The sequence below is a fragment of the Thalia democratica genome, chromosome 3 (genome assembly GCF_965202585.1).
Source record: "Thalia democratica chromosome 3, ktThaDemo2.hap1.1, whole genome shotgun sequence".
Taxonomy (NCBI): domain Eukaryota; kingdom Metazoa; phylum Chordata; class Thaliacea; order Salpida; family Salpidae; genus Thalia; species Thalia democratica.
In genome coordinates, this window is record NC_139167.1 from 48,005,608 (window position 1) to 48,021,981 (window position 16,374).

Consider the following 16,374-nt stretch of genomic DNA (forward strand, 5'->3'; position numbering starts at 1 on the left):
AGTGTAAACATAATTACAGACTAAAATGTAAAAACCTTTCATTGCTAGTTCGGCAATTGATATTATTTTTTATTGCACATTCAACACAGCTCTGGTTTAAGTGACTTTATAGATAATTGACCGAGTGTTGTTGCTAATTTTTTAGTTTTAAATTTTCATGTATCTGGATGAAAATATATGCGTACATTTATTTGACGTAAAGCCGTGCTTATGTTTGTTGGTCTTATGTTAGTTGAGCTAATGTATTCTTTGGTTTCTTTTCAGTTTTTAATGGTAGATCTGTACACAGTTTTCAACGGACAATGTTGTTTATTGAATGAAAAAAAAAATACGCTCAAATTTTTTGGTGCACGTAAAACCTTTCGGTTATCGAGTAATAAGCGTAATTAAACCACAAATTTCTACTATTATGTCATTATACAAAGTGACATCATATTGCCACTTGTTTTGATCCAGTTAGAGCAATTCTGATATATAATGTTTGTCGAACGATAAAAAAACGCTCAAAAAGTTTGGTCTAATGACTTGGTGTACAAACGAACCTTCCGGTTATCGAGTCGTATACTACACCTATTTTAACAATACAGTTATAATACCAGTGCATAAATAAATGATGACATTTACTTAATTTTTCTTAAATGAGTTTTAGTAGTTGAAAAAATTAAAGTAGTTTATGAAATTCATTAATTGTAATATAATAATAGATTTTTTTTCTGAATTTAAACAAGGTCATCTGTTTTATATTTTTTCATGTTGTGAACCAATTGATATAAGCTATGGAGTTCTGCAATTCTTTTTTATTCGTGCCTAATACCTGAAGTAGTATTGTCTAAAAATCTTATTGCAACTGTACCTAAGTTAGACTTGTTAGATTTAATATGTACATTCTACTTTGTCAGGGAATTCACATATATGGTTCGTAATATTAATAAAAACACATGTAGTTCCTATCTTGCTTATTTTTCCTTTGATTTTGAGGTCCTTGTTTGTGCCTTTCCATTTATACCTAGACACAACTGGAAAGTATTTGACAATAAATCGAAAAAAAATCAAGGTTATGCAAATGTAAAGAATATACTATGGTCGATGGCAACTTTTTGTTAAGAAATATTATCTATAGAGCGACATAGGTACATGAGGTATAATGATCTTTATATAACAGTAAATACAAGCTTTAAATAATTTTTTAATAGTTTATTTGAAATTTAAAAGACAAAAAAAAGTATTATTAGCTGCATTAGCTGGGAAGTTTTACAAGATAAAATAAAATAAAAGACTGCTTTAAACTTTGTAATCTCAAAAAAGTAGAGATTGCGAAATTATTTAAATGTATTAATTCTTTTACAAAGCTATAATTGTTTACTAGCATAAGACAAAGTTTTATTTCCGGGTGTCCTCAACTTATTAAAGATCCAGACAAGTCAACTTTTAATTCGGTATACTCAATAGTTATTTTGATTATTTGAAATATGTTTGAAAATGCAGAAAAATATTGAACTTTGAACCAATTAGCAAGTGATAAAAACAGCATATAGCGGATGGTAACAATCCCGTTTGTATACTGTGTTGTGCATACTTGAAGCAACCGCGGTTGTTTATAAATTAAAAACAAAATCTCCATAAAAATCATGCCCAGTTTAGACATATCAAGTGTTATTAGCAAACATTAAAAAAATAAATAAAAATAAATGTTATAGCTTTTATTAATTTTTTTGAAAAAGGCTTAAGTTTTTAAGTGAAAATGTCTCGTAATTATTCAAAAATATATAAGATTACAAACTAAAAACAGGTTTTATTATAATTTTTTGTATATTTTTTGAGCCTTGCAGTGTATTTTGTTTTTATTTGAAGCACCATCTACTAATAATCCTAAAGGTGAAACTTAAGTTTATAATTTCTTTTTTTTTGCGTTTTAAAATTAACCTTTATATATAACTTAGTTATTTATCTTAAAAAAAGTATTTTAAATACTTAGCCTACTTTGTAGTGCTGTAATAAAAGTATAATGTTTCTTCAAACTTTCGTTTTTTTTTCTAATTTTTCAGAATAAATTGTTGTCATTTTGTATGTTTTAATTTTATCTCAAAATTAAATAATCGACCTGCCTTTCGGCAAACTCAAACATAATTGCATTTACCTTTTGATTATCAACTTATAAATATTTAGTACGTAATGATACAAGAAGGTACATAAAAAGGGTAAATTTTAACTTTGAGTGATAAATTAATTTAATTTTATGTAAACTTTTTATATACTTGAAATTTTTCTCGTAGTTTTTATTTTTTACAGGTTATGTGACGATTGAGATTTTATTTTGCTGGATTGAACAATAATAGCTTCTACACCAATAAGAATTTAAAGACATATTTACTTAGTTTTAATGTTTGCTAGTTTGAAATTGTTAAATTTCTACTTCAAGCAGTGATATAAATTGTATAAATTTGTTTTTAAAGCAGAGTCTTCATAACTTAAGTTTCATTCGAGAAAACTATTTAAAAACTTATAACCTTTTTCACTTTATTTGTCAAGAATAGCGCCTGATTACTTTTAGTATAAGAAACAATAGTATTTACATCCCATATATTTACAAAAGCTTAAATTATCGCAACTACTAGTTATGGCTGCGTTATTTAATTTTTAGTCTTATTAAAAGAACAATAAAATATTATGAGTTGTTAGTTTAAAAAGTTTAAGTATTATTTGGTTATAAACTAAATGAGTTGGCTTCAGTAGTAAAGTTTTGGAAACTTTTTTGTTCATAGTTTGTGCAGATGAGATAAGATAAAAATAGAGTAGCATATCAATAATATTTAAACCCTTCTCCCTAACCAGTTTAATCGGAAATTTAAAATCTAAACCGTTACCCCTAAACTACTTTACCCAAACATGTAACAAATAAATAAAATATAAAAGTTTTATCAGTTAAAACTTAGAAAAAGTTAACATAAAACACCTTTAGTTTTCAGCCGACAGAAAATAAATGTTTGTTTGTGTTAACTTTCTTGACCTAGTGATAGTTGGACTTTAATGATTAATTCTTACTTTATTATGCTAATATTATATAAGTTTTTATGCTTACAAAAATATTGTTAACTAAGTTGAGTAAACTAGTTATATATAAAAAAACAACTATAAAATAGCATTTTTTCGATCAATAAATAATAAAATTTATAAATTTGAAATCAAATTAATATTTTTGTGGTATTTGAATTTAAATGCTTACAAAATATACGAACAGTTACTTTAATTTTAACAAATACCTTTTTGACAGATTTCGAAATATAATAGGTTTCAAGAAAAACTTAGATTTTTTTCTGAAAAGATAGTTTTTTTTGTATGACTTAATCTTAACATTGTTATACTTTTTCAACTATTTTTTAACTAACAACTATTTAAAGTTTTACAACATTAGTTTTTATCTAGAATTAATTATAAAAACAATTCATAGCTGTTAAACAAAATAAAGTAAGTTATTTCTAAATTTCTTCTATCACAACTCAAGTTAAAGTCTACTATTTTTTATACGAAATACATTTTGAAATTCAAAAATCTACTTCTGTATATAAACTAATTTGTTTTTAATTGTTTATTAAACTTGTTTTTATTGAGTTTTTTAAATGTTTAGTTTAAGTAAAACTAAAAGAGTTTAAATAGTAATTAGAAAACTATGAAAACTCTATAAAATGACTGATACTTTTTTAAACGAATAGATTATAATTTATGCTCTTCAGGTTTCGCCGTGAACGGACCATTTACATAAATAAAAGAAAAAAATTACTTAATGAAAAGCAATGGAACTATATAAATATATTAATTATTTTAAAAAGTATACTTAAATTGTGAGTTTATTGCATTAAATGGGTTAATTTAAAATGATATAAAAAAACAGAATAACTTAATATAAATTAAAATCTAAAATAAACTTAAGTTAAATGTTTTCAAGCACTTCCCTTATTGAACTATATCAAAGTTTTAAGTTTTTCTAAAATAAAACAAAAAACAGAAATGAAAAAATTAAAATTTTTGTAAACTTCTCTACTGAAAAGAAATATAGAAAGTTGTTTTTTTAATTGTGATAAATTAAGCAAAAAATCAACAATACTTATTAATACTGGCATCAACTAAAATGTTTACCCTAAATATTTAAAGCTATTATATAAATTTTTAATAAAGCGAATAAACATATTTCTAAAATGTATGGTATATAAAACTGAAGAAAAATAGTTAACAAGGTTTTTTTTTTTGTGTTAAATTTTGGTTATCAGTCAAAAACCAGTATTACAAACACTTTAAAATTCATTGAATAAACAAGTATTTATGGTTTTAATGAAGTTAAACATTGATGGAAGTGTTTTAGTTTATTTTTAACTAGAAAAATAATTCATGAATTATTTTGAAACTTTCTTAAACATGTAAATGTTTACCTTTACTATAACAATCATTTTTGTTTTTATTTAACTTTCATTAGTTTTTGACGTTTAGTTTTTTGTTTTTTCTTTAAGTATGAAAAAGTATGATAGATCCAATCACATATTTAAGCAATAGAGCTTAAAATTTAAATATAAACAACAAATAAATTTCCTAAAACAAAAAAAACAAAAATGGAGTTAGTTAAATATATAATAGTTATTAAAATAAAAATAGATATCTCTTTATAGTAAGTTTTTTTAAGATTTTGTTAAAATTTATTTTGTAAGGTTAGAGTTAGACTATAATTTTTATTTTTTTTAATTCTTAATAAAAAATTACAGCTTTAAGCTTGAAGTTGTTATTTAAATACAAAATTCTAAGTAACTGATGATCCCGATGAATGTAATCAGATTTTACAATAAGCTAAAAAAAGGTTTCTCGTATGAAAATTTATAAAATAAAAATCTTTTAAAAATATTTGAATATAATTTAATCTACTTTTATAATTTTAGTTTACAACGATTTTTCAAAAAATAAATATCATCTGTAATTTTTATTTTTTTAAAGTATTTTATTTACTTTTTTCGAAGTAATCATTGACATAAGATAAAAAACAAACTATATATATAGTATGTGATAAATTAACGTCTTTTCCATGTAGCAAGTTTTTTTAATTTTTTGATAGTTTTTTGTACGAAACTGAATAATGTTATGTTTTAACCGTGAAATACATTATTTTTATGTTTACTTGGTTAGACATCGGAACCTTACTCTTGAAACTAAGATGACGATTTGTAGTTATTTTCTTGGTTATAAAAGTTTCAGTACTTTCTTGTAATTAACTAATATTGTTAATAAAACTTCTTTTTTGTTAAAACAAAAGTTAAGAATTGTAAACTTAAATTCATTCTTTTTTTTTAAATTTTAATCAAAAATTGAAATTTTATTGCATAGGGTTGAAAAGTAAATTAAGTCTTTTGAAAATAAAGGGCAATATATTTTTAGAACTTTGTTTTTGCGGGCCACCGTAACCAAAAAAATAGTAATTTTTTTATAAGTTTTACAATGAAATGAACATAAAGTAAAAAATACTGTTTAAAATAAATAAACTAAGAGCACGTTTGTAAATATTAACCATAAAAAACTTAAACTTGTTTATTTTAAACAATTTTTTCAAAGTTTAAACAAACGACACGGTTCGAGCCGGATCTGCCCGGCTGTAGTTTGCCAACATTTGTTCTGTTGTTTTAAAAATTTATTTAAACCTTTGGTATAAACACAAAACTAGCATTATTATGCTATCATTGCTTTAAAAAAAATTAGAATAGTTTTTCGGGAATGAGTACTTTTTTTAAAACTAAAACACAAACAATATCTGATCCAATAATAATCAAATCAGCTTAATTGACTTTATAAAATCTGCTTAAATACTGACTGCACTTTGGTAAATCTACTCCAAAACTAAATATATATTAATAGATAAATACTTAGTTAATGATAGTTAAAATTACTTTATTTAATTATTTTTTTGTTTCAAAAAACAATATGATAATAAAATGAGTAAAATATATGTATCTGTTATAATCTAATTTTAGAGCCTTAAATCGATTATATAGAAAAAAATTGTTTTGAAATTACACTAGAAAAAATTTAGAAAAATTAATAACAAAAATAGCAGATGATAAATATGTTTAAACGTGGAAAAAAGTAAGTACAATTGAAAAAAAACTATAGTTTCTTCAAAAATAAAAGTAATAACTTTATATTGTCATCACCTCTTAAGATGAAAAAAATATTTTATTTAACAACTATTAATAATGTAACAGAAAGGTTCTAAAAACTTTTCAAAGCTAGTCACAGCACATCGTTTTATTTATTATTTGTGCACTTCTTATTTAATGAATTATAAAAAGTTTAAATATTTTGTTTTTATAACTACACAACAATTATTTGTGTTTACTATAAATATGCTATTACCCTGCATTAGATACTTAAAAAGTTGCGTCAGCATTTAATATTTTTAGGGCAGGTGTATGACCTAACTAGTGGCTGCATATTGAGGTAAGACGAATACTAGCCAGCGGGTCAGGTTTATCAAATAAAAAAATTTGTGAGCCGAACTTTTGATTAAAAGTCTTAGCAGGCTGAGTAATTAAAAAAAAATAGTATAAATAAAAAAAATTAAAGATAAGAATTTAAACAAAGAACCAAGTAATAAGAATTAACATGTATTAGAAATATATTTAGGAGTACATTCCATAATATTTTTTATAATAAAGATAATATTGAACTGTAAAAGGTTTTATCAAGCTAGAAAAATGTCGCGGGCTAGAGATTGCCAAGCCCATCCTTACTCTATATTGCAATTTTTTAATACCAAAAAATCATTGGTGGTCTGAGCATTGTTACTAAGCGCTATTATTGTTTGCTCTTAATAATTTAGAGAATTATTTTAAGTTCGTGAGTAAATTGGCTTTTTTAATGCTCCAACATGAATTAGTTTAAAAGCGTATTTTAGTCAGTTATTTTTTATTTAATTTCAACCAACGCAAAGAAAAAATCGGTTAAATTTGTTGTTGGCACATGATAACGTTCTTGTTGATTGCAATAACTGCAAGTTAATTATATTTGAAAATAAACAGCTAACCAATCTAGAGTTCTGGCTAGGAGCTGAGTAACCTTTTTTTTGTCGACGTTCTAATTTCAATCTATTTGATTTTGTTTCTTTTAACATTATATATTTTTAAAAATAACTGCTCTAAACTATATCTTAATATGGCTTACACTTACAGCGTATGTAAGTTAAGGCATTAGCTCTGAAAGACTTTTGCTGACAACTTCTTCGATCACACAATTTAAGTAAAAGGTTACCTATAACTTAAAAACTTACAAATTTCTTCTGAAGTAAAAGGCTTAATAAAGTATAAATTTTATGTAAACTAAAATCTATATTGTTGTCCTAAAAACTTTAGAAGAAAAATACTTTAAAATTTTAAGATGTATTTTTTTAACCATTAGTACTCGATCAGAGTGAAACTACTTTAAAACTATTATAAGTTTTTTTTTTTAAGTTTTAGATCGTATCGTACTAAATGAAAAAATTACAATATAAATCAAAATTAGTTCAAGTTATAAACAATTTTTTATATAATTAAAAAAAGACAATATAAATACACTAAATTCTCAATAAAGATATTACGGTTTTTTAAATACATAGACATAAATTGTTTATAACATACATTATTTACCCTATTTATTTATTTTAATAAAGTTCTACGGAGCAGGTTAAATAAATATAAAGAATTCTGGCTGAATAGTAATCGTTTAAAGTTGTCTACCTAAAACTTCAGGCTTAAATAGTTTTGTGAATTTTTATAAACTTAAAATTAAAACATTGCTGCAGTTCACAGTAGTATATATTGTACATAATGTTAAATTTGATACTTAGTATTACACGTCTTAATCTAAACCTAAATATGTTCAAAAATAGATATATTTATTGTTGTTATAACAGTTGTTTCACAGAGTTTCGAATTATGATTATAACTAAAATCACTGCTATTCAAGTCCGCTGCATTAGTAAGGCTTAAGACATTATTTTAAATAATATTATACGACAATCTTTATAAAATAAGGGAAAACTTGAAACTTAGAAATTTCAACACACAACAATTTCTTTGTTCTTAAAGTATACGCTTACAGAAATTTACAGTTAAATGATACAGCTAATATATATTATTTTGTTATTTGATGTCAGGTTATTGGGTCGGTGCTGGAGCTCGCAGAAAAAGTGGGACATTTTAGCTTTTTATTTAGTTTGCATAGCATATCTCAAAAAATACGAAGAAATTTTTTCCAAAAAAAAAAAGATTCATCAGTAAATTAATTTTAATAGTCAATTCAGTACTCAGTGTCTTTGTTTTTTATATAAACTTAATATGTTTTTAGATATTGACCATGTTTGTTTTCTTTTAAGTTTTGGTCTTTAACTAGGGTTTTTCTTGTGTAGTAAAAAAATTAAGAGAAACTAAAATCACTAATGAATAAAATTTTTTGTTAATAGTTTTAATTAAAAAATAAAATCTTTTAACTTGCTACGCAAACTAAGAAACATTTATAGACCTATTAGTAATTTATTAATTTGTGTAGCATAAAAACAAAAAATTGCATTTATATTATATTAAAATATTTAACAGAAATATCTTTACTTGTCAGTAAATTTAGATTAAAAAAAAATTGACTAAGCAACAAAACCCTAATTAAAGACTAAAACTAAAAAAGAACAAAACAAACCAGCATCCGAAAAGTACTAACTAATAAGTTTATTAAAAAAACAAAGACACTAACTATTTTAGATAATTTACGGAGGAATATTTAAGATAAAATTAGTAAAAAACTATCTGTACTTTTTAGATATATTTCACAAACTGAAAAATGCCAAAATGTCCCACTTTTTCTGGGGTCCGATTTTAAAACAAAGATGTTTCCCCTAATATTTGCTGTTTCATCAATTAATTTTTTTTATTAATTTTTTTTTTGACCTTAACCCACGTTACCAAAAATATTTTTAATTTTTTTAGTTATATCCTTAACCCTAACCCACCTTACCCAAACATATTAAAAACTAATTAAAACATAATTTTTTTGTCTTTTTTCAATGCTGATTCAGCAAATATTTGGTGATTTTCGTCACATCAACAAAAGGACTCCTTTTTCTGTTGGCTCTAGCACCGACCAGACTTGTTAAAATGCTAACAGTTACTATGGTAATTCAGCAATGAAGCGTATAAACTTTGGTTTGTTTTAAGTTAGTAATTTCACGCTCGAGTAAACAAAGCAGAGCTTTATAACATGTCTGGCACCGACACAATAAATCCGAACTCAAAAAAAAACAGGCAGCATTATTACATTTACCTAACAAGTTATGTAAAAAAATACTTAAAGAACAAATAAATTTTTGTTTGTTTAAATTATTAAGACAACAAAAATGTCACAAATTTCCCCTTTCTTTATAACGATTGTCGAATGTCGTTAATATTGTTCAAATGAGGAAAAGTAATGATACAGCAGTACAAAAAAAAACTTTTAAATCCCAATCCTGAAATAATTTTAATCACAACCATTACCCCTAGGCCCTAACCCACTTTACGCAAAATAATATAAGATGAATCAAAACATACTTTATTTATAAAAAAAAGAAAAATAAATTTTGTTGCCAATCAAAAATGCCTAGATTTTGAAGCAAACAGATGTGATTCACTGACTAAAATTTCATATAAACAACACCGCACCACAACGACCAAGTCACCGTTCGGTTTGGAAATTAAGACAGCCTTACTAAATCTACCTTAAAAACTATCCCTAAAACGAAAATGTCTTTTATTCATCTTTTATTAACTTAGGGGATGTTTGAATTCAGATAGATTAACTTGCTTTTACAAATTTTTGTCTTACAACTAAGAGAGTTATAAATTCACAACAAATTCATTTTTTAAAGTTCTGTAATATAATATAAGATTTTGAATACTTTTAAAATCATAAGCAGAAGGTTATTAATTACCATGATGTCGCACCAATATCAAGCTGAAATTATATGTTTTTTTAACCATAATTTTAGAGTAAAACTACAATGGTTTCTTTTTAATTGATATAATACTTTGAAATTTATTTTCTGAAAGCCCATTTTTAATTTTAGCTTTAAAATAATTGGAAGTTTTGGTTATGGTTAACTTTGGGTGAACATCAATTACAATGTTTAAAGATATTATATTGTTTACTTTTTAAATAAGTAAATAACTATTTAATTTATATAGGTTGTTTAAAACATAGAATCGTTTTAAACCTAACATGTTACTCAAAAAGCATTGATTTTTAGCCGAATTTTATGGTTAAAAAAGACATTAAATATTATATAATTTCAGTTTGATATTGGTGCAACATCATGATAAGTAATTACCAAGCAGAGTTCCCAAAACCACTTTTTTTTTGAAGTATAACAATTTTTGGAATTATCAGTTTTTTAGCCTTGTTTATTGTTTATATAATAATAATAATAAGTGGCCTGATGGTGTAGAGGTCTATTTATAGTTTTGAAAATTCTTTGAATTGAACATATGAAGATCAAAACCTATTGAAGAAACATATACAAAAAAAATATCATTGTGAAATAACATATGTTGTTATTGCAGAAGTTATTGTTGAGTTAGCTTTAAATAGTGCTATGTTGATAATTTTATTAACCAGCTTATGACTTTATGTATTTCTTACTCTCTCAATTTAAAGTTGTAATGTCAAAACATAGTGGTTTACTCATATACAAAAAACAAGATATTCACCTAATGCATGGAATAGAGTCAAAATCATGCTGTCATTGAAAACTCATAATTTAATTTAAATTTGAAAAACCTGAGCAATAATCTAAAACTAATCAAAAACATAAAAGAAAAGGAAATGTAATCTGGTACAGTCCTCCTTTTAGCAATTCAGTAAAAACTAATATTGGAAGAAAATTTATATATTTAGTTTAAAAACACTTCAATAACAAACTCAGGTAACAAAAATTTTCAACAAACATAATATGCTAATAAGTTATTTGTGTATGGCAAATTTAGAGAATATCATTAAGGCACACAACCAAAAAGTTTTAAATCAAAATTCAGGAGTTTGAAGTCAATGTAGTTGCGCTGGTAGCTGTAAATATAATTTTAAAGGGGGCAATTGCCAATCAGAAAACATTGTTTACAGGGCCACAGTTAACTCTGGCGTTGAGATGAGGTTCTATATCTGCTTGTGCTTCACTCAGTTTAGATTCAGGTATGTCAATCATAAAAAATCTTTCAAAGGTGGCATATATGAAAATGACACTGAGCATTCAAAGTTGTGGCTTAAAGCGTAGCGGCATTGACTTAAAAATATTTAGGGAAGCTATAAAAAGAGCACAGCCTATAGCTGACCGCAATAGCCCAATATGTAGGCTGTGTCTCAAAGAATAAACAGCCGTTGTATATGCACTGAAAGACAAGAGCTACCTAAATAAAAGAAGCAATTTTGTATTGTCTTGTAGACATATAAAAAAAATGCTTTTAAAATTAAAAAAAGTTTTAATTTGTTCTTATAATATTTTAAATTTCAATTTTTTTATCTTGATTTTTTTTTTTCTCTTTCAACTATCTGTCCAAATATATAGTTACTCACTGAAGTTTTATGAATTTTTGGCAGTTTATTGTCTATTGGTAAATTAATTTTTGCACAAGCTGTTTTCCACGATTTTTGATAGTTTCAAAATTACGTCATAATCTATTTATGCTTATTTTTTTAATCTTCATTTGTGTGTCTTGTTTTGTGATTTATTTTGAACTTGTTTTGAAGTTGATGAGTGCATAAGCACGAAACTCAAGTTCTTTAAGTTTTACATGTTGAAATAAACTTTTTTTTTAAACCCTTTAAGGTGGACTCCATGGGAAATATTTAATTTATTGAGTTAATCAACTTATTTCTAGATATGTATATATATGTGTTGGTACTGTATAATTTTTTTAAGTTGTGACCAGCATACTGTTGACAATTTAACTTTTATTTATGCCAGTGATAGGCAGGTTGTATTTTGTCTAATGAGATACTTGTGTGACTTTTCCACTAGTTCTTTGATTGCTCATGTGTACTCAAGTTTTGAATTAAAAAAAAAATCAATGTTAATGTTGTAAACTTTGATTTTTCTAATTATATGCCTGTTTATTGTAAAATTGTTTTAAAAAAGCTTAAATTGGGGTAGGGAATCAAAAGCCACTTAAATGACTTTAGTAAGCTAAATGCTGCAATCTCTCTAAATACTCTTTGTATGAATTTGAGTAATTTGTTGTTGCTCATACAGAATTTTAAAGTATTAAAAGATGTTGGAATGAGTTTGAAGGTATTTTTGTAGTATGACCTTAAAACATGCTCCTGTTAAATTTAAAAATAAAAAAGGAACACAAACTGAATATTAAACTGTTGATAACTAAAGATATGATTTTATCAATAAATTTTTTTTAACTCTATAAAAACAATTTTTTTTAAGAAATTTATAAAATTTATTTGTAGAGTGTTCTATTTTTTTACTTTAAACAAATTTATAGTTGTTAAAATATAATTGAAATTTATGCATTGTGAATAGTATTTTTACTACTAAACCTACTTCTAGTGGTAGAATCAATGGTGTGCTTGATGAGTGTGGTTAATTTGTTGATATTCAATTAATTAACTTGGCTTCTCTTTTTCTTTATCCCTGGAAACTAAGTATTTTTCTACACATTAGAAACATGTTATTTCACTCTTGTCTTCAAATTTCTTGACGCTAGGTTAGTGTAATATAGCTATCTGTATAACTAAAATATCTTTTAGATTTTTTTTAGTAACTAACAAAAGTATGAGTCTTAAAACAAAAAGGATTTATCAAGTTTCTAGTTGCTTCATCAATAGGATCCAAACCTTAAAGAAAAGTTTCAATCATGTAAACAATCGCAGCAGTTCTTTATGGTAAGATATGTATGTTTTAAGACAATAATACTTTCATCTGTTTAAAGTTGTATTTTAGAATTCATTACTTAATCCTAGTATACCTTGTTTAAAAAAAAAAGTTTTAAAGGCTTGTTTTAAAACTTAAGTTGATTTTTTTTCTACTTTTAGTAGATAACATTTATTGTTTAGAACAGGGGTTGGCAAACTGCCGCCCCTGAAGGGTAAAAGGTCTGCAAGTATTGTTTTATTTTAAATGGGATGCAGCCTATGAAAGACATTATCTGCGGCCTGCGATCATGCAAATGTGGCCTGCACTAGAAAAATGTCTATAAGTACACTAGATATTCCAAGGTTGGAAGTGAACAGCAAAAAAAAAAAATTAGGTAAAATTTACTGGAAATTTAAAACTTACACTATATATTTCGTGAATGTTATGGAAAGCAAAAACTAAAACTATAACTATGGCCTAAAAACATTTATATTTTTGAAATTAGCCCCTGACTATCAAATGCCTGCTGACCCCTGGTTTAGAGGATTGTTTGAATAGTTCAATTATGAGTTACAAAAGTTTTATGTTTTTTTTTTAAATAACTCATTATGGAAAAAAGATTAGATAGTTGTACATAGACTTATAACCATTGTACAAACATATTTCTAAGTTTTATCTAAAATTATTAGAAATAGAATTGTTTTGTAAAGAATTTTTTTTAAATAATTTTTTTAGTTTTTATTATGTCAACATAATTTATGATATAAATTTATAAAGTATACATTTTATGTAAGAACTTATTTAACTTTACAAGTATTTTTAAGACTAAGTTTATAATTTGAATTATATTTTTATTTAAAACGTTACTGTAAATATAAACAAAAAAAGTTTGATAAAATGTTCTACAGTTAAAGTTTTATTTGACAATGAAATACTGTATTACATATCTGAAAGGACAAAATAAATACTACTTTTATTGTTTTTTTAAGTTATTTTTCAAACGAATTATTTTTTATTTGAAGTTTTTACATAATTCATGTATAAATAATAGTTATTTTACATGCTGTAGATAGCTATAGCTGTTATGTCTTAACATAATATAAAACTCTAAAAAACAGTATTCTTTAAAAATCATTTAAAACTGTTTTTAGCAACATATTTTACTCTTACACAAAGTTTAAAAATATATTTCTAACAATAGGTATTAGGTTTTTATAGAAAAATTAACATATTTTTTTTTTTTTTTTTTAACCAAGTTCCTTTTTTTAGAACTGAAATGAAATTTAGTTGCTTGATTTTTAATACTTTGATGTTCTATAACCAATTTTGTTCAAAAACTTTATTTTATTGATTTGAAAATTAATAATTGAAAAAAAAATCTGTTTATCGATATCAAAAAGCTCAGGATAACTCAAGACAATTTAAGTTCACTTAGGATATTTTTTGGTCACCCAGGATATTTTTTTATAATTAAAGGATGGCAACCCTGTTTGTGGATCTGGTAGATCGCTGGTTTTAATGCTCTTAAGTATGGTTAAAGATCCATGAAAAAAAAAACATTTAGTAGATATATCTAAAAACTTAAATCAGGTTAAACTTTAGAGTTTTAGACAATAATAGATCCAAGTCTAAAAAAAATAGTTATGTTTGCAATTACTTTCACTTTAAAAACGTAAATATATTTTTTGAAAACTAGAGAACAAACTGTATAAATTACAAGTTCTTTTTCAATGTTATAAAGTGTTCTATCATTATTCCGGTTTTTTTTTCAAATAAGCTAAAGATTTTTTGATAAACAAAACAAAATTTATAACAGGTGTTCTTATTCTGGACAAAAAAGACTGTATTACCCAAGATTGTATAAAACTATGTGCGTCCTTGAAGACGGTAGCACAATCACAGTTAGGCAAGAGAAGCCTATGGACTATATTAAGGTTTAATTGTAATTAACTATTTCAAAGTTGTCACTGTAGTAATATTATTCTCATTGATCAGTTAATTATAACATGTTAAAAATATTTTTAAATAGTTTAAATATGAATGTAATACAATTTTGCTTTTTAATACAATAAAAGTACAATAAAAAAGTATCTACTCTGTGAAAGGAAATTTTTTTTTTTACTTTTTCGAAAAGTATCTCAGCAAACTAAGTTTTGCTCAAAGAGCTTAAAAGGTCATAAATAAATTGTTGTGAAAAAAGATAAAAAACTAATGGAAGATAAGTTGTTTATTACATTAGTTACTAGCTACCCGTTTAACGTATCTTATTTACCAAATCCGTTTATTTATGTTTAGTTATGAAATTGAATTTATGTTTTATAGAATTGTCCTTTTTTCCATTACTTTATTTTAGTCTCTTTTCCAATGTTTATTTATTTTAAGTGGTCTTGGCTTTTATACCTAGGCCCAGCCTTGGACAATAAAAGCAAAAATAGATTAATAATTACTTTTTATAATTTTTTAAAAACCATTAGTTTTAACAGTACCCAGTTGAAATTTCTGAAATGGGAGAGAAGCAAAGAAGAGATTTGTGGTTGGAAAGGAAGAAGGGCACCGCATCACAAGAACAACACGAAGACGACGACGAAGTATATGACAATAACGAGTATAGACAATTTTTTAAATGAGTTGAGTGTAAATTTATTATTTAGCTACAGATCATGAGCTTTAGTTCTTAAAGTTTTTTGATTACAAAAATAAAGCCTTTATAGTATATTTAAATGATTTTTTTCTTTGAAAAAAAAAATCGAAAAATTGTTTTTAAACTATAGAACAATTATTATTATTTTTTAATTTATAAGAAATAATAAAAAATAAGCTTTATTGTGTTGTGTATAGCTAATCACTTTGTGTACAAAAAAAAAATCTCCTAACCAAGTACTGGTCAAAAAATTTAATTTTTTGAATTTAAATGTTAAGCAATAGTATGAATAAAATATATTAAACTGATTAATAAAAAGTAATTTAGTTTTCAAAGTTTTATATAAATAGATTATAACCAAGTCATTTAAAATACATTTTAAACTGTAAGTATAAGGGATAAAAATAAAATGGAATAACTTGAGCAAAATTTGTTTTTAATTTGTTTTTAATTCGCTTTAAGAAAATAATTTGACTTAATTAATTTAGAATACATTATATATAAAAATTATTTAATAAGCTTCTCAAGTTTTTAGTTCACGTAAAGACTGTTACGTAAATTTCTGATTTTTTTACCTTTAGATGTTTAAAATAAGTACAAAAAATTTGAATTAAACTTTTTAAATAATTAAGTTGATAGTACTATAAAATTGAAATGCACTAATTCTTTTTTTAAATAGTAATTTAATATCTATATTATGTAAACTATACTTTGATAAAGCTGTTAATATAGGTCGTAGTAGTTTTGTTCTTAAATTATGTTTTCATTTAAATAAAACATTTTATTGATACAAAAATATTGTTTTTTAAACTACTATGCAAAATATTATACTACAAAA

General features: G+C 24.5%; 1 protein-coding gene across 1 annotated transcript; it reads left to right on the forward strand.

The window, feature by feature from the left end:
- The first annotated feature begins 12,793 nt into the window (after positions 1-12,793).
- On the forward strand, positions 12,794-15,842 carry LOC145831867 (large ribosomal subunit protein mL55-like). The gene is made up of 3 exons (XM_082939215.1): positions 12,794-12,924; positions 14,712-14,829; positions 15,379-15,842. The coding sequence occupies exons 1-3, from the start codon at positions 12,815-12,817 to the stop codon at positions 15,520-15,522; spliced, it is 372 nt and encodes a 123-aa protein (XP_082795341.1). The 5' UTR covers positions 12,794-12,814; the 3' UTR covers positions 15,523-15,842.
- Positions 15,843-16,374: the final 532 nt, after the last annotated feature.

Excerpts from the sequence above, each read along its gene's own strand:
- LOC145831867 (XM_082939215.1), top strand. The coding sequence starts at position 12,815 with ATGAGTCTTAAAACAAAAAGGATTTATCAAGTTTCTAGTTGCTTCATC. Across the intron at positions 12,925-14,711 it reads AATCGCAGCAGTTCTTTATG|GTGTTCTTATTCTGGACAAA; the intron begins GTAAGATATGTA and ends AATTTATAACAG. Across the intron at positions 14,830-15,378 it reads AGCCTATGGACTATATTAAG|TACCCAGTTGAAATTTCTGA; the intron begins GTTTAATTGTAA and ends TAGTTTTAACAG.